This window comes from Bombina bombina, chromosome 2 (assembly GCF_027579735.1).
Source record: "Bombina bombina isolate aBomBom1 chromosome 2, aBomBom1.pri, whole genome shotgun sequence".
NCBI lineage: Eukaryota > Metazoa > Chordata > Amphibia > Anura > Bombinatoridae > Bombina > Bombina bombina.
The window spans coordinates 1104554000-1104571458 of NC_069500.1; the positions used below are offsets into that span (position 1 = coordinate 1104554000).

A 17459-nucleotide genomic window follows, 5' to 3' on the forward strand; every position below is an offset into this window, starting at 1 on the left:
AACTGGGAGGCGGATTATTTGAGTCGTCAGACTTTCCATCCGGGGGAGTGGGAACCAAACCTGGTTTTCTTCCAAAAGTGGTTTCCAACAGGAATATTAACCAGGAAATAGTTGTTCCTTCTCTGTGTCCGAATCCAGTTTCGAAGAAGGAACGTTTGTTACACAATTTAGATGTGGTCCGTGCTTTAAAATTCTATTTAGATGCAACAAAGGATTTCAGACAGACTTCATCTTTGTTTGTCGTTTATTCTGGTAAGAGGAGAGGACAGAAAGCTACTGCTACCTCTCTTTCTTTTTGGCTGAAAAGCATCATCCGATTGGCTTATGAGACTGCCGGACGGCAGCCTCCTGAACGTATTACAGCTCACTCTACTAGAGCTGTGGCTTCCACATGGGCCTTCAAGAACGAGGCTTCTGTTGATCAGATATGTAAGGCAGCGACTTGGTCTTCTCTGCACACTTTTGCCAAATTTTACAAATTCGATACTTATGCTTCTTCGGAGGCTATTTTTGGGAGAAAGGTTTTGCAAGCCGTGGTGCCTTCCGTTTAGGTAACCTGACTTGTTCCCTCCCTTCATCCGTGTCCTAAAGCTATGGTATTGGTTTCCACAAGTAAGGATGACGCCGTGGACCGGACACACCAATGTAGGAGAAAACAGAATTTATGCTTACCTGATAAATTTCTTTCTCCTACGGTGTGTCCGGTCCACGGCCCGCCCTGGCTTTTAGTCAGGTTTCAAATTTTTTCTTTCTATACACTACAGTCACCATGGCACCCTATGGTTTCTCCTTTTTCTCCTAACCGTCGGTCGAAAGACTGGGGGGCGGAGCCAGAGGGGGGCTATATGGGCAGCTTTTGCTGTGCTCTCTTTGCCATTTCCTGTTGGGGAAGAGAATATTCCCACAAGTAAGGATGAAGCCATGGACCGGACACACGTAGGAGAAAGAAATTTATCAGGTAAGCATAAATTCTGTTTTTTTTTTTACAGAAAGATTGCTATACTTCCTGATATTCACTGTTTTGTACAGGCTTTAGTTCGTATTAAGCCTGTCATTAAATCAATTTCTCCTCCTTGGACATTAAACTACTTTCCTGGAAAGTGTTGTTCCTTTTGGCTATTTCTTCTGCTAGAAGAGTTTCTGAGCTATCTGCTCTTTCTTGTGAGTCTCCTTTTCTGATTTTTCATCAGGATAAGGCAGTTTTGCGGACTTCTTTTCAATTTTTACCTAAGGTTGTGAATTCTAACAACATTAGTAGAGAAATTGTTGTCCCTTCCTTGTGTCCTAATCCTAAGAATTCTTTGGAGAGATCCTTACATTCTTTGGATGTGGTAAGAGCTTTGAAATATTATGTGGAAGCTACTAAAAATATCAGGAAGACTTCCAGTTTATTTGTTTTATTTTCTGGTCCTAGGAAAGGTCAGAACGCTTCTGCTATTTCCTTGGCTTCTTGGTTGAAACTTTTGATTCATCAAGCTTATTTGGAGTCGGGTCAAACCCCGCCTCAGAGAATTACAGCTCATTCTACTAGATCAGTCTCCACTTCGTGGGCTTTTAAGAATGAAGCTTCAGTTGATCAGATTTGCAAAGCAGCAACTTGGTCCTCTTTGCATACATTTACTCAATTCTACCATTTTGATTTATTTCCTTCTTCGGAAGCAGTTTTTGGTAGAAAAGTTCTTCAGGCAGCTGTTTCAGTTTGATTCTTCTGCTTTTGATTTAAGTTTTTTTCTTTCAAAAGTGAAAAATTTTTGGGTTGTGGATTATTTTTTCAGTGGAATATGGCTGTTTTTATTTTATTCCCTCCTTCTCTAGTGACTCTTGAGTGGAAGACTCCACATCTTGGGTATTGATATCCCATATGTCACTAGCTCATGGACTCTTGCCAATTACATGAAAGAAAACATAATTTATGTAAGAACTTACCTGATAAATTAATTTCTTTCATATTGGCAAGAGTCCATGAGGCCCACCCTTTTCATGGTGGTTATGATTTTTGGTATAAAGCACAATTATTTCCAAATTTCCTTTGTTGATGCTTTCTACTACTTTCTTTATCACCCCACTGCTTGGCTATTCGTTAAACTGAATTGTGGGTGTGGTGAGGGGTGTATTTATAGGCATTTTGAGGTTTGGGAAACTTGGCCCCTCCCAGTAGGATTGTATATCCCATATGTCACTAGCTCATGGACGCTTGCCAATATTAAAGAAATGAATTTATCAGGTAAGTTCTTACATAAATTATGTTTTTAGTATTTGCGATGCGGGAGGGCCTCAGTTTAGGGGTTAATAGGTAGTTTATGGGTGTTAGTGAACTTTTTAGCAATTTAGTTAAGAGTTTTATGCTACGGCTTTGTAGTGTAAAACTCTTTAACTACTGACTTTAAAATGCGGTACCAGTCTTGACAGGAGAGGGTCTACCGCTCAGTTTTTGGCAGACTCGTAATACCGGCGCTATGCAAGTCCCATTGAAAAAAGAGGATACACAATTTACGTAAGTAGATTTGCGGTATTGCCAAGTCTGGCCAAAAAAAGTGAGCGGTATACCTGTACCTGCAAGACTCATAATACCAGCGGTCGTTAAAAAGCAGCGTTCGGACCGGCCAACGCTGCTTTTTAAGTCTAACGCAAAACTCGTAATCTAGGTGATTGTTTTTTGTGTCCCTTTTAAGTATGTTTTGTTTATCCCTTTTGTCTTAGCATTACATTGTGAAAACAGATTTTAAGTAATGTAACAAACTATTTAAAGGGATAGTTTAGTCAAAAATAAACTTACATGATTCAGTTATAGCATGCAATTTTAAGCAACTTTCTTATTTACTCCCATTATCAATTTTCTTCGTTCTCTTGGTATCTTTATTTAAAAAAGCTGGAAGGTAAGCTTAGGAGCCAGCCCATTTTTGGTTCAGCACCTGATTAGCGCTTGCTGATTGGATGGCTACATTTAGACACCAATTGGCAAGCACTACCCAGGTTCTGAAGCAAAAATGGGCCCGCATCTAAGCTTACATTTTAGCTTTGATAATAGGAGTAAATTAGAAAGTTGCTTAAAATTGCATACTCTATCTGAATCATAAAAGCTTTTAATTTTGATTATACTATCCCTTTTAAGCATAGCAACCTCATTTATCTGGGCATTCAAATGCAATAATATGCATTCAAATGTGCATGTTCTGGGGTTACCATCTCCTGAAACGTGCATATTTATTCATTTTAGATTAGTTGTATATTAGACATGCATTTGGGTGTTACCTTGTAAAACGATGGTCGAATATGGCAGCCTCTAGCTGCATTTGGCTTTTTTTTTTTTTTTTAAGCTGGATTTCTTGTGAAAGTTCAGCACACTAAGATCTGTGCAAATCCAAATCTTTCTGTGCTGCACTTTAACAAGAAGAAATCCAGCTCCGAAAAAAAGATGACGACTGCTGGTGGCGGCCATATTCGGCATTCACTTTAAAACAAAACACCCAATCGCCCTTGTCTATTTTATATTGTATTTTCAACAGTTATTAGAATTACTCAGTTGAATAACAAAAATTATTTTAATGTTTAACACATTTGCTCTTTTCTTTTAGTTCACAGAAGCTAACCAGAAAAAAAATACCTTACAGCAAAGTGTTGAAAAAGCAAAAGTTGGACGTCAAGATACGGTATATACGTTTTGTATTAACTTAGAATTACATGCTGTTGGATTTATGGAATACTTATACTTTACCATTCTGAGTCATAGTGGATAAAAATGACTGTATTTGTCTGACAATGTTGTGGTCAGACAAAATCTAAAAGGTTAACTTTGTAAAACATTTTATAAATACAACTGTAGGAGCCCTGTCTCCAATGGTTTTTGTCCACTCATGGTATAAATTAAATTGTGCCTTGACAGCCTACACTGTGTGCTTATTACAGTGACATAACTATTTGTGTGCAACAGATCTAATAGCGGTTCCACTTGTGCATATCTCGTGTGTCTGGGCTTTGAATACCGAGTACACCTGTATATGACAAAATCCGTGACAAATGAAAGTATGTAACAAATTAAGTCTCTTGACATTACACTGGTTGGTAAGCGGTATGTACACGTTTATATGAAAAATGTATTCAGAATTGCAGATATTGCACTTTTAGTTTGCAAAAAATGCCATAGAGAAAAGTTATGTCATTTTTTGCTAGCACTTTAATTGTGCGTTCAAATCCACTTGCTTGCACAAGTAAGCTGAATGCACATGCTTATTCAGTGATGAATTTTTTTTAATCCCTGGGATGCACCCATGGTTGTCATGCACATCCACTCAGCGCGGATTACAACTATGTTTTATCATTCAATGGGGTCCCTATTCCAATCCGTATCATAGGGACCCCTTTTACTGGAGAGGGGTAAGGTGATTGCAGTCTCCCTTCCTATTGTTGCCTATTCCTGATGAGCAGTGTGATGTTTTTATGGGAGCATGTGGTGACATCACAAGGGATGGAAACTCCATGTTAACTCAGGTAGTAGTGGAGGCTAAACCAGGGGGCTGGTGGAGGACTTATAGGGACAAATGAGGGGTCACATGCCCTTGTTATTTGCAGGTGATCACTGATTACCTGCAACATACTTAAAATGCTCTTTAACCTTAGGGAGTGGGCCTCTAACAGAGTAAATGTCTTGCCCTCTGTTTGTGGTGATGTTACCCCTCATTTGAAAGAGGGGTGCCTGCTTGTCTTTCTAGTGCAAATGGAGGGAGATATGGGCTCTGTCAGAGCTCACCTCCCTCAGGTAGAACTGTACTTAAGTGCTTTACCTGCTTTTTAATGTTATTACCATTTTTCATTGATCATCTGCATTTTACTTGCACAAGAAGCCCCTTCCATACAGAGGGGAAACTTTCTTTTCAAATAATGGGTTGCACACCCCTGTAGGATGCAGATCATCACCGTTAAAGTGGCTATAGCTACTCTTAAAAGTAATGTGTAACCTGAGGGGGTGGAGGGGTCAACCCCTTTTTGTGTTAGAGGTACAACTTAGTGGCCACTTATCCCTCTAGCACAAGCAGAGACCAGGTTTTGTAAGTTATTTACAATTTTCAGTGATCACATGCTTTTTACAAAAAATAGACCCCTCATTTGAAAGAGGGGAGTCTGTCCTTTCAGATAAGAGGTTACAGGCAATGATCTGCACTTAAAAGTGCTGTTTAACCTGAGAGGGAGGGGGACTTAAACAAGGCCCCCCATTTACCCTTATGCTAGAGGAACAGGTGACCCCCTAATTTTAAAATAGGAGTGTCTGCCCTTCCATATAAGGGGCCACTTATACCTCTAGCACAAACAAGAAGGCGATAGGGACTCTGTTAGCGAAGCCCTTTCCCTCAGGAAAGCAGTACTTTTAAATGTAGCTGCAGGTTAATGCTACTTTAAGGGTGATCACATACATCTCATGTGAAAGAGGGAATTGCCTTCTTTTAAATGAGAAGTCACATCCCCTCTAAATTTCAGGTAATCACCATGGTAATGCTTCAAGGACACACCAGTGCATTTTTGGATAAAGGGGAAGGGGGGCACTTTTAAAGCCCCTATCCCCTTCATAAAAATCAGAGTGGTAGAACCTCCTTTTTCCAATGAGGGGTCTACCTAATGTATTTACTGTATTGGGGCAGTGGCTCCAAAAGAACCCCTATCCACTATAGACAGCAATACAACACATAAGCAAGTGCCCCTGACATAAAAGCACAAGTTACGCTTTTTAAAAAGAGGGGCCCTTATGTACCTTTAGATAGCTGGCGATTGCCGTAGAAATGACAATCACCTGTTTTCTAGTTGTCTTTAATCATACTCTTGGCTATAAAAGGGGCTCTAGCACCCCAAAACAATCAATACAGTGGGACAAGTCACCACTTTGTTTGAAAAAAAGAGGAGACCCCTCTTTCAAAGAAAGTCTAAGTAGCTATTGGCTGATAACCATGGCATAAGTGATTACTTGACAGTACTATAGGTAAATGGTACTACATCAAGGGGGGGATTTATGCCCTAATTTGCCCCCACAATACATAGACAAACATTAAACCAGTTATTTGAAAACAACAATCTTGCTTTTCTCCTGTTAAGTGTAGTCAGTCCACGGGTCATCCATTACTTATGGGATTATAACTCCTCCCTAACAAGAAGTGCAAGAGGATCACCCAAGCAGAGCTGCTATATAGCTCCTCCCCTCTACGTCATATCCAGTCATTCTCTTGCACCTAACTAAAGATAGGACGTGTGAGAGGACTGTGGTGTGTTAAACTTAGTTTTTATTTCTTCAATCAAAAGTTTGTTATTTTAAACGGCACCGGAGTGTATTGTTTGTTCTCAGGCAACATTAGAAGAAGAATCTGCCTGAGTTTTCTATGATCTTAGCGGTCGTAACTAAGATCCACTTGCTGTTCTCGGCCATTCTGAGGAGTGAGGTAACTTCAGAACAGGGGATAGCATGCAGGGCCCACCTGCAAGGAGGTATGTGCAGTAAATTATTTTCTAAGGAATGGAATTGACTGAGAAAATACTGCTAATACCGATGTAATGTGAGTGCAGCCTTAAATGCAGTAGTAGCGACTGGTATCAGGCTGATAAGTATGTATGTATACTCTGAGGTATTTCTGGGGAATGGAATTTCACTAAGAAAATACTGTCAATATTAAAGTAATATTTGAGCCTTAACTGCAGTGAAAGCGACTAGCAGCAGGCTTATTAATAACACTTCATAATTTTCAATTTTAAAAACGTTTACTGGCATGTTAATCGTTTTTTCTGAGGTACTTGGTGATAAAACTTTATGGGCATGATTTTTACCACATGGCTGTCGTTTTTTTCTGCATGAAAACAGTTTACTGAGCTTCCCCACTGTTGTAATATGAGTGGGAGGGGCCTATTTTAGCGCTTTATTGCGCAGTAAAAATTTAGTCACAGTCTTCCTATTTCTTCCTTCATGATCCAGGACGTCTCTACAGAGCCCAGGGGTCTCCAAAACTAGTTTTGAGGGAGGTAATCAGTCACAGCAGACCTGTGACAGTGTGTTTAACTGTGATAAAAACGTTTATTATTTCAACTGTTATCCGTTTTGGGTATTAAGGGGTTAATCATCCTTTTGCTGGTGGGTGCAATCCTCTGCTAACTTTATACATTTTCTGTTAAAATTTGGTTTTTTTAACATATTTGGTTCATTGTTAATTCAACTGTGTCACATTTTTATGTTTCTTAAAGGCGCAGTAGTGTTTTTTATATAGCTTGTAAATTTATTTAAAAGTTTTTTCCAAGCTTGCTAGTGTTATTGCTAGTCTGTTTAAACATGTCTGACACAGATGAATCTGTTTGTTCACTATGTTTAAAGGCCTATGTGGAGCCCAATAGAAATTTGTGCACTCAATGTATAGATGTTACTTTGAATAAAAGTCAAACTTTATATGTTAAAAGAATATCACCAGACAACGAGGGGGAAGTTATGCCGACTAACTCTCCTCACGTGTCAGTACCTTCGCCTCCCGCTCAGGAGGTGCGTGATATTGTGGTGCCAAGTACATCAGGGCGGCCCATACAAATCACTTTGCAAGACATGGCTAATGTTATGACTGAAGTACTATCTAAATTGCCAGAATTAAGAGGTAAACGCGATCACTCTGGGGTAAGAACAGAGTGCGCTGATAATAGTAGAGCCATGTCTGATACTGCGTCACAATTTGCAGAACATGAGGACGGAGAGCTTCATTCTGTGGGTGACGGATCTGATCCAAGTAAACTGGATTCAGAGATTTCAAATTTTAAATTTAAGCTTGAGAACCTCCGTGTATTACTAGGGGAGGTATTAGCGGCTCTGAATGATTGTAACACGGTTGCAATTCCAGAGAAAGTATGTAGGCTGGATAAATATTTTGCGGTACCGGCGTGTACTGACGTTTTTCCTATACCTAAAAGGCTTACAGAAATTGTTAACAAGGAGTGGGATAGACCCGGTGTGCCCTTTTCACCCCCTCCTATATTTAGAAAAATGTTTCCAATAGACGCCACCACACGGGACCTATGGCAGACGGTCCCTAAGGTGGAGGGAGCAGTTTCTACTCTGGCTAAGCGCACCACTATCCCGGTGGAGGATAGCTGTGCTTTTTCAGATCCAATGGATAAAAAGTTAGAGGGTTACCTTAAGAAAATGTTTGTTCAACAAGGTTTTATATTACAACCCCTTGCATGCATCGCACCTGTCACTGCTACGGCGGCATTCTGGTTTGAGTCTCTGGAAGAGACCCTTAGCACAGCTCCATTGGATGAGATTATGAACAAGCTTAAAGCCCTTAAGCTAGCTAATTCATTTATTTCTGATGCCGTAGTACACTTAACCAAACTTACGGCTAAGAACTCCGGATTCGCCATTCAAGCGCGCAGAGCGCTGTGGCTTAAATCCTGGTCAGCTGATGTGACTTCTAAATCTAAATTGCTTAATATTCCTTTCAAAGGGCAGACATTATTCGGGCCCGGCTTGAAAGAAATTATCGCTGACATTACTGGAGGTAAGGGCCATGCCCTGCCTCAAGACAGGGCCAAACCAAAGGCTAAACAGTCTAATTTTCGTGCCTTTCGTAACTTCAAGGTATGAGCAGCATCAACTTCCTCCGCTCCAAGACAGGAAGGAACTGTTGCTCGCTACAGACAGGGCTGGAAACCTAACCAGTCCTGGAACAAGGGCAAGCAGGCCAGAAAACCTGCTGCTGCCCCTAAGACAGCATGAAGTGAGGGCCCCCGATCCGGAAACGGATCTAGTGGGGGGCAGACTTTCTCTCTTTGCCCAGGCTTGGGCAAGAGATGTCCAGGATCCCTGGGCGTTGGAAATCATATCTCAGGGATATCTTCTGGACTTCAAAGCTTCTCCTCCACAAGGGAGATTTCATCTTTCAAGGTTATCAGCAAACCAGATAAAGAAAGAGGCGTTTCTACGCTGTGTACAAGACCTCTTACTAATGGGAGTGATCCACCCAGTTCCGCGGTCGGAACACGGGCAAGGATTCTATTCAAATCTGTTTGTGGTTCCCAAAAAAGAGGGAACCTTCAGACCAATCTTGGACTTAAAGATCCTAAACAAATTTCTAAGAGTTCCATCGTTCAAAATGGAAACTATTCGAACCATCTTACCCATGATCCAAGAGGGTCAGTACATGACCACAGTGGATTTAAAGGATGCCTACCTTCACATACCGATTCACAAGGATCATTACCGGTATCTAAGATTTGCCTTCCTAAACAGGCATTACCAGTTTGTAGCTCTTCCCTTCGGGTTAGCTACGGCTCCAAGAATCTTTACAAAGGTTCTGGGCTCTCTTCTGGCGGTACTAAGACCGCGAGGCATAGCGGTAGCTCCGTACCTAGACGACATTCTGATACAAGCGTCAAGTTTCCAAACTGCCAAGTCTCATACAGAGTTAGTTCTGGCATTTCTAAGGTCGCATGGGTGGAAGGTGAACGTAGAAAAGAGTTCTCTATTGCCACTCACAAGAGTTCCCTTTCTAGGGACTCTTATAGATTCTGTAGAAATGAAAATTTACCTGACGGAGGACAGGTTATCAAAACTTCTAAATGCTTGCCGTGTCCTTCATTCCATTCAACACCCGTCAGTGGCTCAGTGCATGGAGGTAATCGGCTTAATGGTAGCGGCAATGGACATAGTACCATTTGCGCGCCTGCATCTCAGACCGCTGCAATTGTGCATGCTAAGTCAGTGGAATGGGGATTACTCAGATTTGTCCCCTCTGCTAAATCTGGATCAAGAGACCAGAGATTCTCTTCTATGGTGGCTTTCTCGGCCACATCTGTCCAAGGGGATGCCCTTCCGCAGGCCAGATTGGACGATTGTAACAACAGACGCCAGCCTTCTAGGTTGGGGCGCAGTCTGGAATTCCCTGAAGGCTCAGGGATCATGGACTCAGGAGGAGAGACTCCTTCCAATAAACATTCTGGAATTAAGAGCAATTTTCAATGCTCTTCTGGCTTGGCCTCAGTTAGCAACTCTGAGGTTCATCAGGTTTCAGTCGGACAACATCACGACTGTGGCTTACATCAACCATCAAGGAGGAACAAGGAGTTCCCTAGCGATGTTGGAAGTCTCAAAGATAATTCGCTGGGCAGAGTCTCACTCTTGCCACCTGTCAGCGATCCACATCCCAGGCGTGGAGAACTGGGAGGCTGATTTTCTAAGTCGCCAGACCTTTCATCTGGGGGAGTGGGAACTTCATCCGGAGGTGTTTGCCCAACTGCTTCATCATTGGGGCAAACCAGATCTGGATCTCATGGCGTCTCGCCAGAACGCCAAGCTTCCTTGTTACGGATCCAGGTCCAGGGACCCGGGAGCGGTGCTGATAGATGCTCTGACAGCACCTTGGGTCTTCAACATGGCTTATGTGTTTCCACCTTTCCCGATGCTTCCTCGATTGATTGCCAGGATCAAACAGGAGAGAGCATCGGTGATTCTAATAGCGCCTGCGTGGCCACGCAGGACCTGGTATGCAGATCTAGTGGACATGTCGTCCTGTCCACCATGGTCTCTGCCTCTGAGACAGGACCTTCTGATTCAGGGTCCTTTCAAACATCCAAATCTAATTTCTCTGAGGCTGACTGCATGGAGATTGAACGCTTGATTCTATCAAAGCGTGGATTCTCGGAGTCAGTGATTGATACCTTAATACAGGCTAGGAAACCTGTTACCAGGAAAATTTACCATAAAATATGGCGTAAATACTTATTTCTCCAACATAGGTGTGTCCGGTCCACGGCGTCATCCTTACTTGTGGGATATTCTCTTCCCCAACAGGAAATGGCAAAGAGCCCAGCAAAGCTGGTCACATGATCCCTCCTAGGCTCCGCCTACCCTAGTCATTCTCTTTGCCGTTGTACAGGCAACATCTCCACGGAGATGGCTTAGAGTTTTTTAGTGTTTAACTGTAGTTTTTATTATTCAATCAAGAGTTTGTTATTTTAAAATAGTGCTGGTATGTACTATTTACTCTGAAACAGAAAAGAGATGAAGATTTCTGTTTGTAAGAGGAAAATGATTTTAGCAACCGTTACTAAAATCCATGGCTGTTCCACACAGGACTGTTGAGAGGAATTAACTTCAGTTGGGGGAACAGTGAGCAGTCTTTTGCTGCTTGAGGTATGACACATTCTAACAAGACGATGTAATGCTGGAAGCTGTCATTTTCCCTATGGGATCCGGTAAGCCATGTTTATTCAGAAAGTAAATAAGGGCTTCACAAGGGCTTATTAAGACTGTAGACTTTTTCTGGGCTAAATCGATTCATATATTACACATATTTAGCCTTGAGGAATCATTTAATCTGGGTATTTTGGTAAAATAATATCGGCAGGCACTGTTTTAGACACCTTATTCTTTAGGGGCTTTCCCTAATCATAGGCAGAGCCTCATTTTCGCGCCGGTATTGCGCACTTGTTTTTGAGAGGCATGACATGCAGTCGCATGTGTGAGGAGCTCTGATACATAGAAAAGACTTTCTGAAGGCATCATTTGGTATTGTATTCCCCTTTGGGCTTGGTTGGGTCTCAGCAAAGCAGATACCAGGGACTGTAAAGGGGTTAAAGTTAAAAACGGCTCCGGTTCCGTTATTTTAAGGGTTAAAGCTTCCAAATTTGGTGTGCAATACTTTTAAGGCTTTAAGACACTGTGGTGAAATTTTGGTGAATTTTGAACAATTCCTTCATACTTTTTCGCAATTGCAGTAATAAAGTGTGTTCAGTTTAAAATTTAAAGTGACAGTAACGGTTTTATTTTAAAACGTTTTTTGTACTTTGTTATCAAGTTTATGCCTGTTTAACATGCCTGAACTACTAGATAGACTGTGTTCTGAATGTGGGGAAGCCAGGGTTCCTTCTCATTTAAATAAATGTGATTTATGTGACACTGAAAATGATGCCCAAGATGATTCCTCAAGTGAGGGGAGTAAGCATGGTACTGCATCATTCCCTCCTTCGTCTACACGAGTCTTGCCCACTCAGGAGGCCCCTAGTACATCTAGCGCGCCAATACTCCTTACTATGCAACAATTAACGGCTGTAATGGATAATTCTATCAAAAACATTTTAGCCAAAATGCCCACTTATCAGCGTAAGCGCGACTGCTCTGTTTTAGATACTGAAGAGCATGAGGACGCTGATGATAATGGTTCTGAAATGCCCCTACACCAGTCTGAGGGGGCCAGGGAGGTTTTGTCTGAGGGAGAAATTTCAGATTCAGGGAAAATTTCTCAACAAGCTGAACCCGATGTGATTACATTTAAATTTAAGTTGGAACATCTCCGCGCTCTGCTTAAGGAGGTATTATCCACTCTGGATGATTGTGAGAATTTGATCATCCCAGAGAAACTATGTAAAATGGACAAGTTCCTAGAGGTCCCGGGGCTCCCAGAAGCTTTTCCTATACCCAAGCGGGTGGCGGACATTGTAAATAAAGAATGGGAAAGGCCCGGTATACCTTTCGTCCCTCCCCCCATATTTAAAAAATTGTTTCCTATGGTCGACCCCAGAAAGGACTTATGGCAGACAGTCCCCAAGGTCGAGGGAGCGGTTTCTACTTTAAACAAACGCACCACTATACCCATAGAAGATAGTTGTGCTTTCAAAGATCCTATGGATAAAAAATTAGAAGGTTTGCTTAAAAAGATGTTTGTTCAGCAAGGTTACCTTCTACAACCAATTTCATGCATTGTCCCTGTCACTACAGCCGCGTGTTTCTGGTTCGATGAACTAGTTAAGGCGATCGATAGTGATTCTCCTCCTTATGAGGAGATTATGGACAGAATCCGTGCTCTCAAATTGGCTAATTCTTTCACCCTAGACGCCACTTTGCAATTGGCTAGGTTAGCGGCGAAAAATTCTGGGTTTGCTATTGTGGCGCGCAGAGCGCTTTGGTTGAAATCTTGGTCAGCGGATGCGTCTTCCAAGAACAAGCTACTTAACATTCCTTTCAAGGGGAAAACGCTGTTTGGCCCTGACTTGAAAGAGATTATCTCTGATATCACTGGGGGTAAGGGCCACGCCCTTCCTCAGGATAGGTCTTTCAAGGCCAAAAATAAACCTAATTTTCGTCCCTTTCGTAGAAACGGACCAGCCCCAAGTGCTACGTCCTCTAAGCAAGAGGGTAATACTTCTCAAGCCAAGCCAGCCTGGAGACCAATGCAAGGCTGGAACAAGGGAAAGCAGGCCAAGAAACCTGCCACTGCTACCAAGACAGCATGAAATGTTGGCCCCCGATCCGGGACCGGATCTGGTGGGGGGCAGACTCTCTCTCTTCGCTCAGGCTTGGGCAAGAGATGTTCTGGATCCTTGGGCACTAGAAATAGTCTCCCAAGGTTATCTTCTGGAATTCAAGGGGCTTCCCCCAAGGGGGAGGTTCCACAGGTCTCAATTGTCTTCAGACCACATAAAAAGACAGGCATTCTTACATTGTGTAGAAGACCTGCTAAAAATGGGAGTTATTCATCCTGTTCCATTAGGAGAACAAGGGATGGGGTTCTACTCCAATCTGTTCATAGTTCCCAAAAAAGAGGGAACGTTCAGACCAATCTTAGATCTCAAGATCTTAAACAAGTTTCTCAAGGTTCCATCGTTCAAGATGGAAACCATTCGAACAATTCTTCCTTCCATCCAGGAAGGTCAATTCATGACCACGGTGGATTTAAAGGATGCGTATCTACATATTCCTATCCACAAGGAACATCATCGGTTCCTAAGGTTCGCATTCCTGGACAAGCATTACCAGTTCGTGGCGCTTCCTTTCGGATTAGCCACTGCTCCAAGGATTTTCACAAAGGTACTAGGGTCCCTTCTAGCGGTGCTAAGACCAAGGGGCATTGCAGTAGTACCTTACTTGGACGACATTCTGATTCAAGCGTCGTCCCTTCCTCAAGCAAAGGCTCACACGGACATAGTCCTGGCCTTTCTCAGATCTCACGGATGGAAAGTGAACGTGGAAAAGAGTTCTCTATCTCCGTCGACAAGGGTTCCCTTCTTGGGAACAATAATAGACTCCTTAGAAATGAGGATTTTTCTGACAGAGGCCAGAAAAACAAAACTTCTAAACTCTTGTCGGACACTTCATTCCGTTCCTCTTCCTTCCATAGCGCAGTGCATGGAAGTAATAGGTTTGATGGTAGCGGCAATGGACATAGTTCCTTTTGCGCGCATTCATCTAAGACCATTACAACTGTGCATGCTCAGTCAGTGGAATGGGGACTATACAGACTTGTCTCCGAAGATACAAGTAAATCAGAGGACCAGAGACTCACTCCGTTGGTGGCTGTCCCTGGACAACCTGTCACAAGGGATGACCTTCCGCAGACCAGAGTGGGTCATTGTCACGACCGACGCCAGTCTGATGGGCTGGGGCGCGGTCTGGGGATCCCTGAAAGCTCAGGATCTTTGGTCTCGGGAAGAATCTCTTCTACCGATAAATATTCTGGAACTGAGAGCGATATTCAATGCTCTCAAGGCTTGGCCTCAGCTAGCGAAGGCCAAGTTCATACGGTTTCAATCAGACAACATGACGACTGTTGCGTACATCAACCATCAGGGGGGAACAAGGAGTTCCCTGGCGATGGAAGAAGTGACCAAAATCATTCAATGGGCGGAGACTCGCTCCTGCCACCTGTCTGCAATCCACATCCCAGGAGTGGAAAATTGGGAAGCGGATTTTCTGAGTCGTCAGACATTGCATCCGGGGGAGTGGGAACTCCATCCGGAAATCTTTGCCCAAATCACTCAACTGTGGGGCATTCCAGACATGGATCTGATGGCCTCTCGTCAGAACTTCAAGGTTCCTTGCTACGGGTCCAGATCCAGGGATCCCAAGGCGACTCTAGTAGATGCACTAGTAGCACCTTGGACCTTCAAACTAGCTTATGTATTCCCGCCGTTTCCTCTCATCCCCAGGCTGGTAGCCAGGATCCATCAGGAGAGGGCGTCGGTGATCTTGATAGCTCCTGCGTGGCCACGCAGGACTTGGTATGCAGATCTGGTGAATATGTCATCGGCTCCACCATGGAAGCTACCTTTGAGACGAGACCTTCTTGTTCAAGGTCCGTTCGAACATCCGAATCTGGTCTCACTCCAGCTGACTGCTTGGAGATTGAACGCTTGATTTTATCAAAACGAGGGTTCTCAGATTCTGTTATTGATACTCTTGTTCAGGCCAGAAAGCCTGTAACTAGAAAAATTTACCACAAAATATGGAAAAAATATATCTGTTGGTGTGAATCTAAAGGATTCCCCTGGGACAAGGTAAAGATTCCTAAGATTCTATCCTTTCTCCAAGAAGGATTGGAGAAAGGATTATCTGCAAGTTCCTTGAAGGGACAGATTTCTGCCTTGTCTGTGTTACTTCACAAAAAGCTGGCAGCTGTGCCAGATGTTCAAGCCTTTGTTCAGGCTCTGGTTAGAATCAAGCCTGTTTACAAACCTTTGACTCCTCCTTGGAGTCTCAACTTAGTTCTTTCAGTTCTTCAGGGGGTTCCGTTTGAACCCTTACATTCCGTTGATATTAAGTTATTATCTTGGAAAGTTTTGTTTTTGGTTGCAATTTCTTCTGCTAGAAGAGTTTCAGAATTATCTGCTCTGCAGTGTTCTCCTCCTTATCTGGTGTTCCATGCAGATAAGGTGGTTTTACGTACTAAACCTGGTTTTCTTCCGAAAGTTGTTTCTAACAAAAACATTAACCAGGAGATAGTCGTGCCTTCTTTGTGTCCGAAACCAGTTTCGAAGAAGGAACGTTTGTTGCACAATTTGGATGTTGTTCGCGCTCTAAAATTCTATTTAGATGCTACAAAGGATTTTAGACAAACATCTTCCTTGTTTGTTGTTTATTCTGGTAAAAGGAGAGGTCAAAAAGCAACTTCTACCTCTCTCTCTTTTTGGATTAAAAGCATCATCAGATTGGCTTTCGAGACTGCCGGACGGCAGCCTCCTGAAAGAATCACAGCTCATTCCACTAGGGTTGTGGCTTCCACATGGGCCTTCAAGAACGAGGCTTCTGTTGATCAGATATGTAGGGCAGCGACTTGGTCTTCACTGCACACTTTTACCAAATTTTACAAGTTTGATACTTTTGCTTCTTCTGAGGCTGTTTTTGGGAGAAAGGTTTTGCAAGCCGTGGTGCCTTCCATTTAGGTGACCTGATTTGCTCCCTCCCTTCATCCGTGTCCTAAAGCTTTGGTATTGGTTCCCACAAGTAAGGATGACGCCGTGGACCGGACACACCTATGTTGGAGAAAACAGAATTTATGTTTACCTGATAAATTACTTTCTCCAACGGTGTGTCCGGTCCACGGCCCGCCCTGGTTTTTTAATCAGGTCTGATAATTTATTTTCTTTAACTACAGTCACCACGGTATCATATGGTTTCTCCTATGCAAATATTCCTCCTTAACGTCGGTCGAATGACTGGGGTAGGCGGAGCCTAGGAGGGATCATGTGACCAGCTTTGCTGGGCTCTTTGCCATTTCCTGTTGGGGAAGAGAATATCCCACAAGTAAGGATGACGCCGTGGACCGGACACACCGTTGGAGAAAGTAATTTATCAGGTAAACATAAATTCTGTTATTGGTGCGAATCCAAGAGTTACTCATGGAGTAAGGTTAGGATTCCTAGGATATTGTCTTTTCTACAAGAGGGTTTAGAAAAGGGTTTATCTGCTAGTTCATTAAAGGGACAGATTTCAGCTCTGTCTATCCTTTTACACAAACGTCTGGCAGAAGTTCCAGACGTTCAGGCTTTTTGTCAGGCTTTGGCTAGGATTAAGCCTGTGTTTAAGACTGTTGCTCCGCCGTGGAGCTTGAACTTAGTTCTTAAAGTTCTGCAAGGTGTTCCGTTTGAACCCCTTCATTCCATCGATATCAAGCTGTTATCTTGGAAAGTTCTGTTTTTAATGGCTATTTCCTCGGCTCGAAGAGTCTCTGAGTTATCGGCCTTACATTGTGATTCTCCTTATCTGATTTTTCATTCAGACAAGGTAGTTCTGTGTACTAAACCTGGGTTCTTACCTAAGGTAGTCACTAACAAGAATATCAATCAAGAGATTGTTGTTCCATCATTGTGCCCTAACCCTTCTTCAAAGAAGGAACGACTTTTGCACTATCTGGACGTCGTCCGTGCCCTGAAATTTTATTTGCAGGCAACTAAAGATTTTCGTCAAACTTCTTCCCTGTTTGTCGTTTATTCTGGACAGAGGAGAGGTCAAAAAGCTTCGGCTACCTCTCTCTCTTTTTGGCTTCGTAGCATAATACGTTTAGCCTATGAGACTGCTGGACAGCAGCCTCCTGAAAGGATTACAGCTCATTCTACTAGAGCTGTGGCTTCCACTTGGGCCTTTAAGAATGAGGCCTCTGTTGAACAGATTTGCAAGGCTGCAACTTGGTCTTCACTTCACACTTTTTCAAAATTTTCAAAATTTGACACTT

At 42.8% G+C, this 17459-nt stretch overlaps 1 protein-coding gene across 1 annotated transcript in view; it reads left to right on the forward strand.

Moving 5' to 3' along the window:
• Nucleotides 1-17459, forward strand: part of MND1 (meiotic nuclear divisions 1) — a 484477-nt gene that overhangs the window by 132097 nt on the left and 334921 nt on the right. Inside the window, exon 5 of the mRNA XM_053703752.1 lies at nucleotides 3576-3650. Coding sequence (XP_053559727.1) covers nucleotides 3576-3650 — 75 coding nt within the window. The remainder of the gene's footprint in view (nucleotides 1-3575; nucleotides 3651-17459) is intronic.